Consider the following 14,135-nt stretch of genomic DNA (forward strand, 5'->3'; position numbering starts at 1 on the left):
CCAAAGATTATGGCCAGGCGGTGTAGATATTCAAATGCGTGTCGTAAACTGGGTAAGACAAGATTATACATATACCGAAGACACTGGTATCGATGTATACCCTGTAGCCTTTGTACTCGTAAGTGTTATTTTACATGGGGGTTAAACACTGTCTTGCTCATGCAAGTTCCTCTCTACCACAAATTATGTACATATGTACAGTATGTAGTGATATCAGCAATGTATGGGCCAACTGTGGGGTCATGTTTGCCTTTATTGCTCCGCATGTCTACAGTTCTCAGATACCTTACGCCTCTTTTCCTCGCGGTGACTTGCCACCTTGTGTCCTCAATGCTTTTTCTTGTGTACATGGAACCTACCTGAGTTATAGTATAACTACATAATTGAATATGTGATTAAGTTTCGTCTCGCCAAACATGTGCTTGGTGGATCATCAGCTGAAGACTGAAATATGATCGATCGGTTTGTACAGTACAGAATAGTCTGCGAGGTTATGCCAAGCCCCCTTTCGATGACGTTTTAGGTTTATGCAAGCTTGGGATAGTGGAATATTCGATCCTCAGCTGAAGAATAGAGATCTACAAAGTATGTATCGATCATCGATCGTGGCGTTTTCGATCTGCAACACAACAAGGCTACGCAAGTACTTTTCTGAGACATTAGCCCCGCTTATTTTTAGCGGAAGCAAAGTCGTGTAACCCAATATATGTGATAACGTAGTACTCCCCTACTTAATAGAATATTTCTTTTCTCGAGTAGGTTGTTTTGGTCTACGGCAGATAAGGAATTACTGCTCAGTCGAAGCTTGCTGTACCATGAATTATAGTAGACTTTCGCCTCTTACCCTCAGCTGGTGCACACCCTAGACTCTCGTCTTTATAGACCACCTTTGAATATGACCATAGACACAAACTTAGAAAGACATGGTCTAGCGCCAAACCGAAATGTCCAAGTCGATGTACAAAAACACGAGATAACCAACAGTCTCAATGCCTTCACCCCTGTCACGTCGGAACGAAACGTCTGGTTCTTCTGGGACAAGGGTTTTGAGGCAATGCCGCCTTGGATCCAACGCTCTGTTATCAACTGTGTCAAACGCCACGATAAGTCTTGGACATTTAGATTGTTGAACTTGATACCTAACTCGCCGAATCATGTTCTCAACTATGTTAAAGAGAACGACCTTCCAGCAACCGCAATTAACGGACAGATGATTCACGCACATGCCGGGCAACATATCTCAGACTTTGTCCGACTTGCCGTTGTGTATTCGGTCCGTACTGCTGCCCTTGCAATGCCATATTTCCCTTCACTGACCGATCTAGTAGTACGGTGGTATCTACATAGATGCGGGCATGATAGTGTTTCGTGACCTGGATGAGATTTGTTGGGGAGCATTGATGGATCCAAACTGTCCATATGAGGCAGCATTGATTGCATACGCCGGGGATGGCCCTTACAAAACGCTGAATGGCTTCATTGCTGCTCGCAAACAAAATCCGTTCCTATACCGAGGTAACTCTCCGCCGTCCTTTGATAAAACGAGCACTTAACAATGAATACTAAACATGATGGTAAACAGCGAAACAAGTCTTCCTTCGGATGTGGGAGGGCCGTACTCACCCGGCCGGTCTTCATGCCCACCCTCTCGTTCGCCATCTACCTCTTACTCGCGTCGATAGTCCCGCCTTTCCCGACAACGCAGATTGGGCTGGATTTACGGATTACCTTAGTCAGACCCAAGTCTTTAAGCGTGTGCGACTTAATCGAGAACCTGGTCCAAATGGCTTTGACGGCCCAGCGTATTTCCGAGAGCATGTCATGAGCATCGATGCTTTCACGGAAATGTGCCGCAACATGCCGTTTGGAAGTGAGGAGAGAAATTTGCAGCTGCTATTGTCGCCGCGTACCGAGCTCCAGTCCAGCGATATATCGACAGATAACAGGGGAAACAAGGAAGAAGCAAGTCAGTTGGTCCATGATTTGCTGGCCAACTCGGCGATGTGGAAGTGCCCGTCGGGTGTTGCTCGTTTCGGAAACATGACAACGCTCGCTCAATACTGGAATCGACCGGGACATACAGACGATGACTGTCGACCGGGGACATGGGGCGAGTATCTACGATATGGAAGTGTATATTTCCGACAGCTAAGGCCGGCTCCAATTCCAGTGAAAGCCCCAAAGGACACTCATGATATCACTGAGGTTGGGCTATATGAACCGGTGTTGGGCTGACACGGAGGTGACTCTGTACTAGACAAAAACTGTTGTAGCCAGAGGGCAATAGGCTCATATCTCCCCGTGATGGAAATCTGCATTGTTTTTCGGGTATTGACTCTGGTATAATACAAATTGGGAAGTAAAGCAATATTCAAGACAGCGGGGCCTGTTCGCGTTCTCAGTTAAGGAGGATAGACAGGTCTAGCATGCTCATATAACCTCAACTTCCTGGCTCATCCAAGTTCACTAGACAGGAGCGTAAATTTTCCACGAGGGCCAATGCCTCAATTCTTGCCATCCAAATTTCTCTTTCTATATTACCCGGAAGTTATTTGCTATCTGAGTGACAGCGTCGACATTATCATGGAGGGCTACACAGCCATATGCTCCATCATGATATTACTACCTTCTAGGTAGCGGAATGAGTATTTTCAGTTAATGATCCATGGATCCAGTAAGTAATATGTATATAAATTCCCTTCTTCGATTTAAGATTGCCTAGTTCGTTCCATACTATCCAATAGTAGGCGAGCGAAGGTATAGGAGGCAAGCGAAGGTATAGGATTAAATTCGGATATAATTCTATTTCGAGCTTCAGAAGTTCAGCAGTTGAGCGACACTAAGATGCTTAGGTTCAGTTTTCATCATGATCTGAGTTTTTCTAGGTCAGTAGATGGAAGAGAAATAGTTGTTAAACTGGAATAATATGATCTGATGTAGACAGATGTTATTTGTATGGCGCCAGCAAATAAAAAACTCAAATATAAATAGGCCACTTACCGAATCGACTTGCGGATCGGAATCGACCTATTTCTGTTAAAAACCGGTCAATATACAGTAATAGACAGGGCGAGAAATCACTGGTATCAACCTCTTGAAAGACTGCATATGTATTGGAAAAACCTGATACGATAGTCGAAACCGCAAAACTTGTTTCTAGAGAATGCTTTTTAAGCCCTCCAGAACTGCATGGATACGTGGCATACATCCAGCGATCATCCAGCGATGTATGTATGGAACAACATGTGTAGGAGCACTCAAGGAGGGCTCCGGGAGCAATCCGGGAGCAATTTTCGATATCGATCACGGAAGAGATAACTAAGAACTTGGTAAAATGAACGCTTATACTGGCATCAAATGTTGGCGTTTTGGGCGTTCGATTTACTGTCACTTAGCGTTGTGGTGTAGTACAACCTTGTACTGGTTGAAACCTACTACTTTTCCAATTAGGGATCAATATATCCATACAGGCCTGGAGGCCCTATCCATAGGGCCTAATGTGAATTTCGATCTTATCTTATAGCCGTGCTTGACTGCTTCCAGCGCTGTCCCTAAAAGCAAGTATCTTAGTAACGCGCTCTCATAAGGGTAAAATAATTGTTCTCTTTTCATGGCACGTAAGAGTCATAAATGCCTATTTATAGGTAGTAGTATGTACACATGGAAGTAACAATAGAATTTTAACAAGAGAGCTACGCCAAAGCCCAGAAAAGCCTCGAGGAATGGAGAAAGAAAAATCAAGCGCTTACAGCTGCGAGAAGTACTCGTCAAAGTTGTCCTCAGTAACCTTCGTGCAGTCAAAACCATAAATTTCACGCTGCACATCAGCATCAGCCCATTTATCAGGGACAGGGCCCTTGCCACCTCCAGCACGGAGAGCAGCAAATTGACGATCACGCTCAGCCTTTGCAGCACCATCACCAAGATGTAGAGCACGACCAGAGGCTGTAGCCATATCGACAAGCGCTTCAGCACGGCCCTTGCGAATTCTCTCATAGACACGAAGGGCCTTGTTGATGGATTCGGGGCTTGTGTCGGGCAGACGAGATAGTGCAACGGCCAATACAGCTCCGTCTTCAATGGCTTGAGCAGCACCTTGGGCAAGATGAGGTAAGGTAGGGTGACAGGCGTCACCGATAAGAGCCATCTGCCCGTGAACCCAGGTAGGAAGAGGGTCGTGAACGCGGAGTTTCCACTCGCAGACCTCGCCTTCGGGGACATAGTTCAGCATACGTTGGACCATCGGGCAGAAGTCTGAGAAAACGCCCAGCATGGCGCTCTTGTCACCCTTGGTGGTGTAGGTGGCATTGGTGGCAGCGGCAAAGTTAGTATCTGGTTGGGTGGTGGACAGATTGTAAATAGTGTTGTTGGAGACGGCGTAGGCAATAATATGACGCTTCTCACCAATCCAACGAGTGACTCTGGTGTTGTTGATCAGAGCAAGAAGCTCGGGGTCGTCCTTGATTTGATCTTTGTGGATCATAATTCGATAGGCGGCTTGGTGGGTATCTTTAACACCAACGTCGACATTCAATCGCTTCAGCATCTCAACTCTGGCTTGGCTCTTAATACCATCAGCAGCTAAGAGAACGTCACATTGCACTTTGTACGGCTTTTGTGTCTCGTCCCGAGGTACAGCAGTAAACGAAGGCTTCGGGCCGAAAGACTCGACGTTCTGGGCAGTAGTGGCAAAGTGGAATTTGATAGCAGACTGCTTCAAGCAACCCTGATATAAACCATCGGCAAGTGATGCACGGTGACCAACCATGTGCTTATATCCATATGTTTTCTCGATATAACCCAACTCCACATGGGCAAGCTCTTTGTCAGTTGCACCCTCTGCAGGTTATGTTAGCGCTTCCATCATCATTACTTTGCACATTATTGTCTTTTTTTTTTCATTCTCATGATACTTACCCCGAACAGAAGTATCAGAAATATTCACGGCTTCAGCCTCAATAGGCTTCCATACACCAAGACCGTCCAAGACCCGCGCCATGTTAGGAGCGAGTTGGATACCAGCACCCACAAATCCAAGATCATGTGCGCTTTCATATACATCAATATTCTTGAAGCCACGCTGAGCTAGTGCCAGTGCAGTCGTCAATCCACCCATACCAGCGCCCAAAATGGCGACTTTCAGATCTTGAGGTGAGTTCGCCATTGTGGTCGGACCTACACGGAAGTCGACGTAGACAGTACGACAGCGAGACTGAGCTTAAGAGGAATAAAGAAAGAAAGGTCAAAAAAGACAGTAGACGACGAGTAAACTGGCGAACATTCAATCTTTTAAATTATTTAACTCCGAGCTCTTGCGCCTTTGCCCTTTGGTGTGCCTCAATAATTACGAGGCCGGGAAAAATCATTCCCGCCTCTCCACCTCCCCCACAATCGAAACTGCGGAGTGTCCGAGTTGGAATTGTGCTTGCTGGAATCTTCTTCTTTCAGATTTCCTTCTGGAATGCAAATTATTTATCCGCCATTATATCAAGTAACGTTCAGCTAGTCTATGGAGAAATAATTAGCAGCCAATACAGTACATAGTCCGGGGTTCTATAGATCCGGCCAATCAAAGATCCTGAGGTATTACTGCTTTAATCTAAAGAAGTATACTTCGAAATGTCCACAAGGATCACAGTTCTCGTGAATTACCCTTGTAGAGACATAGTATATATCAAACTGGATGACCATCTATCCCGAATACACTCAGACTAAGATGTCTTGCAGCTGGGGAAGTCCCCGCTCAACTTCAACTTGGACTTCCCCACATTGTCGGACGGAACTTGTTTGGCTCGGCGCTACGAAACTGCCGACGGTTTGCCACAAGGAGTGATACAGTATGTAAATGCAGTATGGGTGTCATATCAGCGTTATCCTATTGGCAGATGTAGGTCACTGAAACACGGTTCCACTTCTCAAGCTCAAACTAGTGGTATAGTATGGAATAAGAAAGATATTATTTAGTCTGTGTTCTACGATATGGATGTAATTGATTCAATTGCCTCATCAAGTTTCACTGAAGTGTGGAGGATAACGATTTCTTCGACAGAAATCCGCCCCATCTAGTCCCTCCACTACAACGCGAAGACATCTCACCACGGCATCTGGTCGATTCATCGCAATGGCACAGCTAACACGCGCAGTCTGCATAACAAACCATTTCCGGACAGCTCCCGGAAAAGACCTCCGGGCCCCGATAGAAAGACACCATATCAATGCACCTGACAGTGGAGTCCAGCAGTTATCGAGATCCGTTGCCTGTAGCAGATCCTTTAAATACGCAATCGCATCAGCTAGTCCAGCGATTTCTGTGTCAGATGTAGCATGATGGGTCCGCTCCATGATCATTATTGCTTGAAGTAACGCAGGTATCCGATTATCATCATGTTGTATCTGATCATATAAACGTGGGGTGTCAAATAACGGCGTTGTTTTCTGTACAGAGAGTCGACAGTCCAGGCCGAGACCGGTTCTACAATGAGCTTCCCGGGTTGACAATAGTACATCTTCATAGAAGCTGCTCAAAACAGGGATCAATCGGTTAATGCCATTCCACTCCGATGGGGACGCTGGCTCCATTCCTAGAGTGAGGAGAGCCACATCTATAGATGCTGAGGGTGGTATGTCCAAATCGGTGCCTGGGCTGAATTGCGCGCTGAAAGATGCATATGGAGGTATTTCGACGACTCTTTGAAGTTGCTCGATCCTAACTTGGTATCAGCCAGTAATTAAAATCATTATTTAATTCGGTTGGGAATTCGATACACAAGCAGACTGCTCTTCACATGGCCTTCAAACCCCATATTATTTAGGCCGCCTCGCATCGTCATTAATTGGTGCATCACTTTCAAGTCATATACGAAAATATCTCTCAGGTCATTCACCATCTATCCAATTTTGTTAGTGTTCAGGCGGGGGAGAAATGACCTGGGGCAACAGTACATCAAACAATAATGTTGCGACTAAAGCTGCAAGGGTAGGTTCACTGCATGCTAGCTCCACATCTTCCAGTACCTGACCAAGCAATTTGCGAGTTATCACATGTTGTTGTAGAGTCAGGTCACTGACTTGTCCTTCCGTATTCAAATCATCCCATGCCGATGCATTGAGAATTTTCGTACTCATAAGTGCTGTATGAGATACTGCTGCATTTATCACATGGGAGAAGAACGGGTGTACCTGGTGACCATAGAGCACGTATTCGTGCATAACTATCATGTTCAGTATTAAGAAATAATTGGACATGATGTGTATGAAGAGCAATTTTGAGTATCGCACTCATTAATCATGATTTAACTCACATTTTTGCATTCGTCGATAGCCGATAGCGGACGATGCCAATGGTGGGGACTTGTGTCTAACGACAATCTCCTTTGGCATGAGGCTCAAAGTATCCTCCTGCACCATAAATGCTTGACCACCTTTGCCATGCACGACAAGATGATCCTTCCCACGTCGAGACCGATGCCGTTCCTTTGCAAGGTGCGAACGTACTTCGCTCAGCCGCTTACCGCGATCTTGTTGCGGATCTTCGGTGATAACAATAAAGGCGGATCCACTTTTCGCTGGAGCCATCGCTGAAGGTCAGAGAGGCTTTTCTTAGCCGGAAGAAGTAACTGTACTACGGTAGTGCCACGCGGCTGGGATGAAACAGAGGAGGTTGATTTCCAATACGGGTTCAGATTCAAAGATGTGCTGATGTCGCGAATCTGACAGCAATTCAATCGTTTGACCCACCAGCTCGACGCCATTTGGACTAGTGCATGTTCCTAAAAGGGTTAGATCGATCTGTCTTTATGCGACAAGCCTCAATTCAATTTAAGATCTATAGTTATCATCGGATACAAGCCGGATTTAAAGGATTTGGGCAAATCATATAAGAGGCACGTTGATTCGACTCCTCGAACTAATGTTTTCAAGCTCTGTCAAACTTGAGCACAGCGATTCTCTAAGCTTACGCGAGTTATAGAGCTAAGCCATTTCCACGATAAGATGCCGTCCTCTGGAGTAGCACTGGGCAGGGAAACAGTCTGGTTTGGTGAGTTGTCTAGAAGGCTGAATCCAACCATGTCTTTTCCTGTCTTCCTTTGGTTTCGAAATTAATGCATTGTTAGTGACTGGTTGTTCATCTGGCCTCGGCAAGGCTCTCGCACAAACTATCTATGATGCTGGCCACCGTCTTGTGGCCACGGCTCGCGATGTGGATTCGCTATCGTATCTATCGGACGATACCAACGTGCTCAAATTTGCGCTTGACGTTATCTCACAAGGGTCAATCATCGCAGCTATCAATAGTGCAATTCAAACTTGGAACCGCATTGATGTTTTTATCAACAACGCCGGGTATAGTCTAACGGGAGACACGGAGGCAATTTCTGAATCCGATGCCAGGCTTCAACTTGAGACCAACTTCTGGGGACCGGTGCGCATCACAAAAGAAGCATTACGAATATTTCGCGAGGTAAACCCCAAGGGACAGGGAGGGACAGTCCTGCAAATATCTTCGATGGGCGGATGGTGGACTGCACCAGGCCATTCATACTATCATGCTAGGTGAATCTTCAAGTAAAGTTCAAATCTTAGTACATAGCACTAAAATATGGACAGCAAGTTCGCATTGGAGGGATTTACTGAATCGGTTGCACAAGAAGTGAATCCAGATTGGAACATCAAGCTTATGATTGTTGCACCGGGGGGGGATCCGTACGAATTTCGCTGGGCCTAATATGAAGACACCCGCGCGACATGCTGCCTATAACACGCCAGGCACCCTGTTCAATCAGCTTCTGGATTATATCACCAATCCTGGATCCCAAGAAACATGGAGCGATCCGAAAATCTGCGCTCGTGTGCTCTTCGAAATAGTCGTTGGACAGAAAACACGCCAATTGCCCTCCAGACTACTATTAGGGGCTGAAACAATACCTTTGGTCAAAAATGATATTCAGAAAACATTAGCCGAGATCGATTCTTGGGCGGAAGAAACTGTCAAATGTTCACCGGATGGAGGTGCAGTTCTAGGGCAATAAATTTTACACGGCGTGCCTCTCTTCTTGAGATTGCAAGTTCAGGGGCGTCTCGCGGAAATAAATGAATGTTTATTACTATCTAACACATAGGTATTCTGATTGTAATGGCCGATCCCCTGCGCTAGTTAAAAAGCCCACATATTTCAAAACACGTGGATGCCCATCCATGTGTCTTGAAATATGTATGACCTGGCCGGATGTCGAGGTCGATGATATTGCAGAAACATGTATCGAGATTCTCTTATAAGTTCCGGCCCATTACTACTAGTAAAGGGAATGAATGAAACATTTCTCACTGTGGAACATCTTGCATTGCATATCGAACTACGAAGCACTATTCTAACCCTGAAAGCCTCTTCTGCCAGGGCACAACCACCTTCTTCATTGAGAATTACGGCGAATGGGTATTGCGAAATAAAAAGTAGACCCGGCATTTGCTAGTGGCTGTGCCTGGTTGCAAAGTCCTTCTAGCAGTCTAGCGTTACTAGCATTAGTACGGAGAGTATCCAGCACTTTGGTCTCGGATCAAAAGGATTCTCACATGTGATGAGCCTATCATGCATGGTTTCTACAGTAATGCTTGTTACTTGCTACTTGCTACTTCGTACAGAAACCATCGTTATCACAGTGTTTAGTACCTATGCGGAACCATTCTTGAATGCCAAGATGAACTTCAATACTACCAATACAGTAGTAGACTTTAACAAAAGTACTCGAACATAGGCTACATTATTTCAAATTTTGATCATTTAGATACCTCCGAGAGAAAGTCCCGGCGACAAGAACCAATTTGAGTTTCTCACCCCGCGCTCATAAAATTTGATAGTGAAACTTTCCCGTTGGCTGACGGGCTTCCCCAAGGTTTCTCCGAGCGAGCAACGGTTTGACCCCATCAATCCCAGTCGATCTTCAGGGGAACCTCGTTCGCCACTTTTGATGGTGGAGAGGTCGTGTTTCAGGATTATCTGATGTCGAAGTGCTGTACTCCGTACTTGGTGAGGATAAGTATACATATCGTAAGTCAGCTGGGGGCCTTCCAACCATAGCAATTCATCCCCTGGGAGAATTAAGGCAGATTTCAAATGAATGAATGTCATTCTATGATGTCAGGGTGGGCTTGGTATACGGAATCCTTCGAACATCATTCTGTTTTCCCCCTGACAGGAACGAGTCCACCAGGCTTCGGGGAGGCTAGAGGATCCACTGGCGGCGCTATTTAATGTTAGTGTCTGTTTACAACAGGACCTCTAACCAAGTAATGTGCCCCCTTCTGGCGGGGATAAACGCACCATTGAGACTGTTTTCAAGGAAATCAACATTGCAGATCCTGAGGGACCCAAGCGTTTACGCGTACTGCCATTGGTAGATATTGGAGTTTTGGCGGCAACCCTAATGACGATCTTCGGGTTAAGAAGGCTTTGCCGGTAACTCTTCAAAGAAGTGTGTTTTGACACCCTCTTAGCCCTGCAGGGAACTTAGCCCCGGTTGCTACGCTACAGGTGCATGCGAACCATGTGGCGAAGGATGACTTAGGTAGATATAACCACTGAGTTGCTTTTTCCGCTAACGTTCGTGCCTGTTGATACGCAGGACGCAATGGGAATTATATTCAATTCTTCTGTTCATCGGAAGACCATCAAAAGCCGTTAATCATTGCGGAGCTCCTTTTGACCGCTCGGCAAAGAAGTTTTAACGGAGGAAGCAGATCTGCGGAGTGGCTAATGAAGATGAACCCGCTACGAAGCTTATGAGAGGACTAGGACTGCTTCCGTGTCCAATCTTAATGTGTTGGCTCCTCTTACACCTCCATTGGGCTCCAACTTGTGGATCCAATCCCTTTGACATGAAAGGATACATGGCCTCGAGGTCCATCTTCATCTCATGGGATTGGACTATTGGCAAACTTTGTGGAGACCGGGGGTGTGAGTGTTGCCTTGTAACATCTTGAATGTGGAGAATATTCTCTCTTTCGACGTCAGAAATGGCAGGAGAGATGTCGCTGTTGGATACAGAGCTTGGAATTGAGGAGTGGCCCCTGAGAATCATCTCTGAAGGTGTGTGTATAAAAGAGCATTCCAATCCATTTGACTTTCTTGTCTCGTTCATCCCCAAGAAGCATTTCATTTTCCCACCGTTTCTTACTACAGTCCTTCCTTTTTCCGGTTTTATACCGTCCATTCATTACTGCTTTTTCAGCATCAGTCACTCTCTTAATCAAACAAGATGAAGTCTTTCACCATCGCCGCCATTCTGGCATCCACTGCCGCGGCTCTGCCCACCAATATCATTCCCAGTGGCACTATCCCCTCTGGTGTCCCTAGCTGCATCCCATCCGGTGTCATCCCCTCTGGCGTCCCCATTCCCTCCGGTATCCCCACCTGCACCGGTGCTCCCACTGCTTCGCCTAGCAGTGCCTCCAACAAGGTCAACAGTGTCATGACCGTCACCAACCAGGAGTCCAAGAACATCCTGGTTGAGCTGGAGCCCACTGTTGCCAACCTTCTGACCGGTCTCGACCTGCCTCTCTCGGAGCCTGTTGGTGAGATCGTTCAGACCGCATCTTCCCTTGATGGCCTGAACCTGCAGGGTCTCGGCTCCAACTTCATGACCGTCGCCACTGAAGGCGGCTCCGTTGCTCTTGTCAAGCTCACTTCCACCGTTGAGGGCCTCCTCTCCGGTCTTGGCCTTCCCCAGGTTGGCTCCCTCGTCGGTAGCCTCGTTGGCACCCTTGAGGGCCTTGGCTCTGGCAGCCTGAAGCGTGATGTTACCGAGACCGTCATGCACATCGTTGGCATGAACGGTGACGTTCTCCCTGTCAAGCTTGGATCTAACGTTCTCGGTCTTCTGAGTGGTCTTGACCTCTCCTCCGTCCAGGGCCCCGTTGGTACTGTCGTCGCTCAGGCTTCCTCTGTGACCGGCCTTGTCTCCAAGGCTGAGTCCATCACTGCTGACCCTACCCAACTGTTCAGCGTTCTCAGCGAGGATGGCAGCTCCGCCATGCTTGTCAAGCTTGAGGGCACTGCCACTGGCCTCCTCAGCGCTCTGGGTCTCGGCTCCCTGGAGAACGTTGTCGGCTCCGTCGTCGGCGGTGCTCTGTAAATGATGTTTTCTCTATACTATTTCCACCCTTGATACCCTTGAAGGGATTTTGAACATTCGCTTCTATGGGTCCTCTGTTGATATGTTTCGAGGGTGCAGGAGTTGCTTTCGAGCTGACGCACACCAAAACGACTGCACATGAGGAGTTCCCGTCTAAACTTTTCGTTACAAATTCATCTGTACCTATTTATTACGTCAAGAATTGATATCCAAATGGAAATTTTGGAGCTTAACCTGATTGTATTATGTCTGCTCCCAAGTCAATCTTCAACTCAGCTGTCGTAATATGAAATCATCCATGCATTCCACCCCAATAGCTGTCCCCATCCTCTCCCTCATACGGACGAGAGGCATCTCTGCACTTTGGGTCGTCGTAATCAGAGATAGTGCCCATTGGCCAGATTGGTACAACGCAAATCTCGTTATCTTTACAACCGCGGCATTCTTTCCAGGTCGTCCAATCCAAGTAAGCAATCAAAGACCGCATGCGACCCTGGGCAAGGCTAAGCCTTTCCTCGGCCCAGGCTTCGAGTAATGTCGAGCAAATAGTGTGCGCAACATGATGCAGGGCATGCGCGGCCAGAGGCTTGTCGTCTTGAACCTGGAAAGGCAGAAATTGAGTGGCACATATCTCGGCCTCTTCCGAGATATTCCGTTCGCTATAGTCAATGAATGGCGATAGGAGCATCTCGATATGATCACGGAAGTCCTTAATCTCGGCGAAATTTCCGGATGCCATGTAAGACAGCTCATCGCTGTACCGAGTAACGATCATATCAGCAGTGGCTTGCCAATCCCAAGAAGATTTAGGATCCTGGCTCGACACCATAGCAGTGATTTCGCTGCGCAAAGTTGCCCAGTTGATGGGGGAAAGATGTGCCAAACGAGGCAGAGTAGAGTCGTTAGGGAAAAGGTTGAACTCATGTGAGTAGGCAGTTACAAAACTGTCATAGTTCAACGACACTCTGTTGCCCCCAATACTATCATACCGGGAGGTAACTGCACGCATCCAACGAGACGAGTCAGGTCCATGTCCTCCAGGACCAGGACCAGAGCCTGTTCTTTTCTTGTCACCTCCAGGGGGGCCATGCAGTTTGGGGCCGCCTTTGCCTTTTCCCCATGACCGGGTATCCTTCTTGATTTGGGTAGTACGGATCGGCGTCAAGTCCCGCTCAAACGAGCAAAGAATAATTTCAAATCCAGCTTCCATGCGAAGAACGCCATCGATGCGACCTTCCCATTCATTCTCCGCCATTTCACAGGCCTTTTTGGCGCGGGCGTACTCGCCGCCAGAGCCACGATGGGGCTTCTTATCCTTAGAGAAATTTTCAATAGTACCGTTGAATAAGACATAGTCCTGCGAGTCAAGAGTCCCTTTGTTCGTTTTTCCAGCTGACATTCCATCGATATAAACGAGACGAAGATCCTTGGCGGCGGCGTAAGTGTGAAGATATCCCGAGTCGTTCTCGTCGACGTCCTTGAAGTCTGGAGGAGGATGAGAAGGGTCTTGGTCATGACGACGACGTAACTCTTCATGGTGGCTATTCTGATCTTCCTTATCACTGTCACCATCAGGTGGATTGGGAGGAGGAGGACCACGATGAGGTCGAGCAAAGACCATCGCATGCTCCGGCTCAAAGGCCAGCCATTCCGTGCCACTTACAATGCCAGGAATGGAGGTACCATGATAGAATTGAGTCCCAGCAGGAACTGTTGCGAGAAAGAAGGAGACGCCATTATGATGAAGAGATGAGCCCCATTGGCGCATGGAATCGTGAATCACGTTGAAAATATGGTTTGCATTTTGTATGGTTGGATCGGCAGTAGATGCAGTGGAGCAGCAGACCAATAGATTCAAAAGCAAGCCAATCGTTAGTTGGCGAAAGGTGTGCATCTTGCGAGAATACGAAAGAGTTTCAATTGTTGAAATTCTCTATCAATAACATTCCGCAGAGCCTTCAAGTCTTCAAATATTGAAAAAGTGCCAAACTTCATCCCAGCAGATGG

The 14,135-nt window shown here is 47.0% G+C and overlaps 7 protein-coding genes across 7 annotated transcripts; 3 read left to right on the forward strand and 4 right to left on the reverse strand.

The window, feature by feature from the left end:
- Positions 1-895: 895 nt before the first annotated feature.
- On the forward strand, positions 896-2,235 carry N7469_005697 (uncharacterized protein; the record flags this gene model as incomplete). The annotated part of the gene is made up of 3 exons (XM_056644617.1): positions 896-1,273; positions 1,329-1,515; positions 1,583-2,235. The coding sequence occupies 3 exons, from the start codon at positions 896-898 to the stop codon at positions 2,233-2,235; spliced, it is 1,218 nt and encodes a 405-aa protein (XP_056501431.1).
- Positions 2,236-3,745: 1,510 nt separating this feature from the next.
- On the reverse strand, positions 3,746-5,164 carry N7469_005698 (putative monooxygenase; the record flags this gene model as incomplete). The annotated part of the gene is made up of 2 exons (XM_056644618.1): positions 3,746-4,839; positions 4,918-5,164. 2 exons carry the CDS (start codon positions 5,162-5,164, stop codon positions 3,746-3,748), a joined length of 1,341 nt encoding a protein of 446 aa, XP_056501432.1.
- An 842-nt stretch (positions 5,165-6,006) lies between these two features.
- N7469_005699 (uncharacterized protein) lies at positions 6,007-6,342 on the reverse strand (the record flags this gene model as incomplete). The annotated part of the gene is made up of 1 exon (XM_056644619.1): positions 6,007-6,342. The coding sequence occupies one exon, from the start codon at positions 6,340-6,342 to the stop codon at positions 6,007-6,009; it is 336 nt and encodes a 111-aa protein (XP_056501433.1).
- Positions 6,343-6,900: 558 nt separating this feature from the next.
- On the reverse strand, positions 6,901-7,575 carry N7469_005700 (uncharacterized protein; the record flags this gene model as incomplete). The annotated part of the gene is made up of 2 exons (XM_056644620.1): positions 6,901-7,211; positions 7,302-7,575. The coding sequence occupies 2 exons, from the start codon at positions 7,573-7,575 to the stop codon at positions 6,901-6,903; spliced, it is 585 nt and encodes a 194-aa protein (XP_056501434.1).
- A 417-nt stretch (positions 7,576-7,992) lies between these two features.
- Positions 7,993-8,725, forward strand: N7469_005701 (NAD(P)-binding protein; the record flags this gene model as incomplete). Its single annotated transcript, XM_056644621.1, has 3 exons — positions 7,993-8,038; positions 8,115-8,553; positions 8,608-8,725. 3 exons carry the CDS (start codon positions 7,993-7,995, stop codon positions 8,723-8,725), a joined length of 603 nt encoding a protein of 200 aa, XP_056501435.1.
- A 2,527-nt stretch (positions 8,726-11,252) lies between these two features.
- Positions 11,253-12,128, forward strand: N7469_005702 (uncharacterized protein; the record flags this gene model as incomplete). The annotated part of the gene is made up of 1 exon (XM_056644622.1): positions 11,253-12,128. One exon carries the CDS (start codon positions 11,253-11,255, stop codon positions 12,126-12,128), a length of 876 nt encoding a protein of 291 aa, XP_056501436.1.
- Positions 12,129-12,420: 292 nt separating this feature from the next.
- N7469_005703 (uncharacterized protein) lies at positions 12,421-14,022 on the reverse strand (the record flags this gene model as incomplete). Its single annotated transcript, XM_056644623.1, has 1 exon — positions 12,421-14,022. One exon carries the CDS (start codon positions 14,020-14,022, stop codon positions 12,421-12,423), a length of 1,602 nt encoding a protein of 533 aa, XP_056501437.1.
- Between the last annotated feature and the right edge of the window lie 113 nt (positions 14,023-14,135).

Source organism: Penicillium citrinum, assembly GCF_028827155.1.
Source record: "Penicillium citrinum strain IBT 23319 chromosome Unknown utg000004l:1.0-2404223.0:1.0-2405248.0, whole genome shotgun sequence".
NCBI classification, from domain to species: Eukaryota; Fungi; Ascomycota; class Eurotiomycetes; order Eurotiales; family Aspergillaceae; genus Penicillium; species Penicillium citrinum.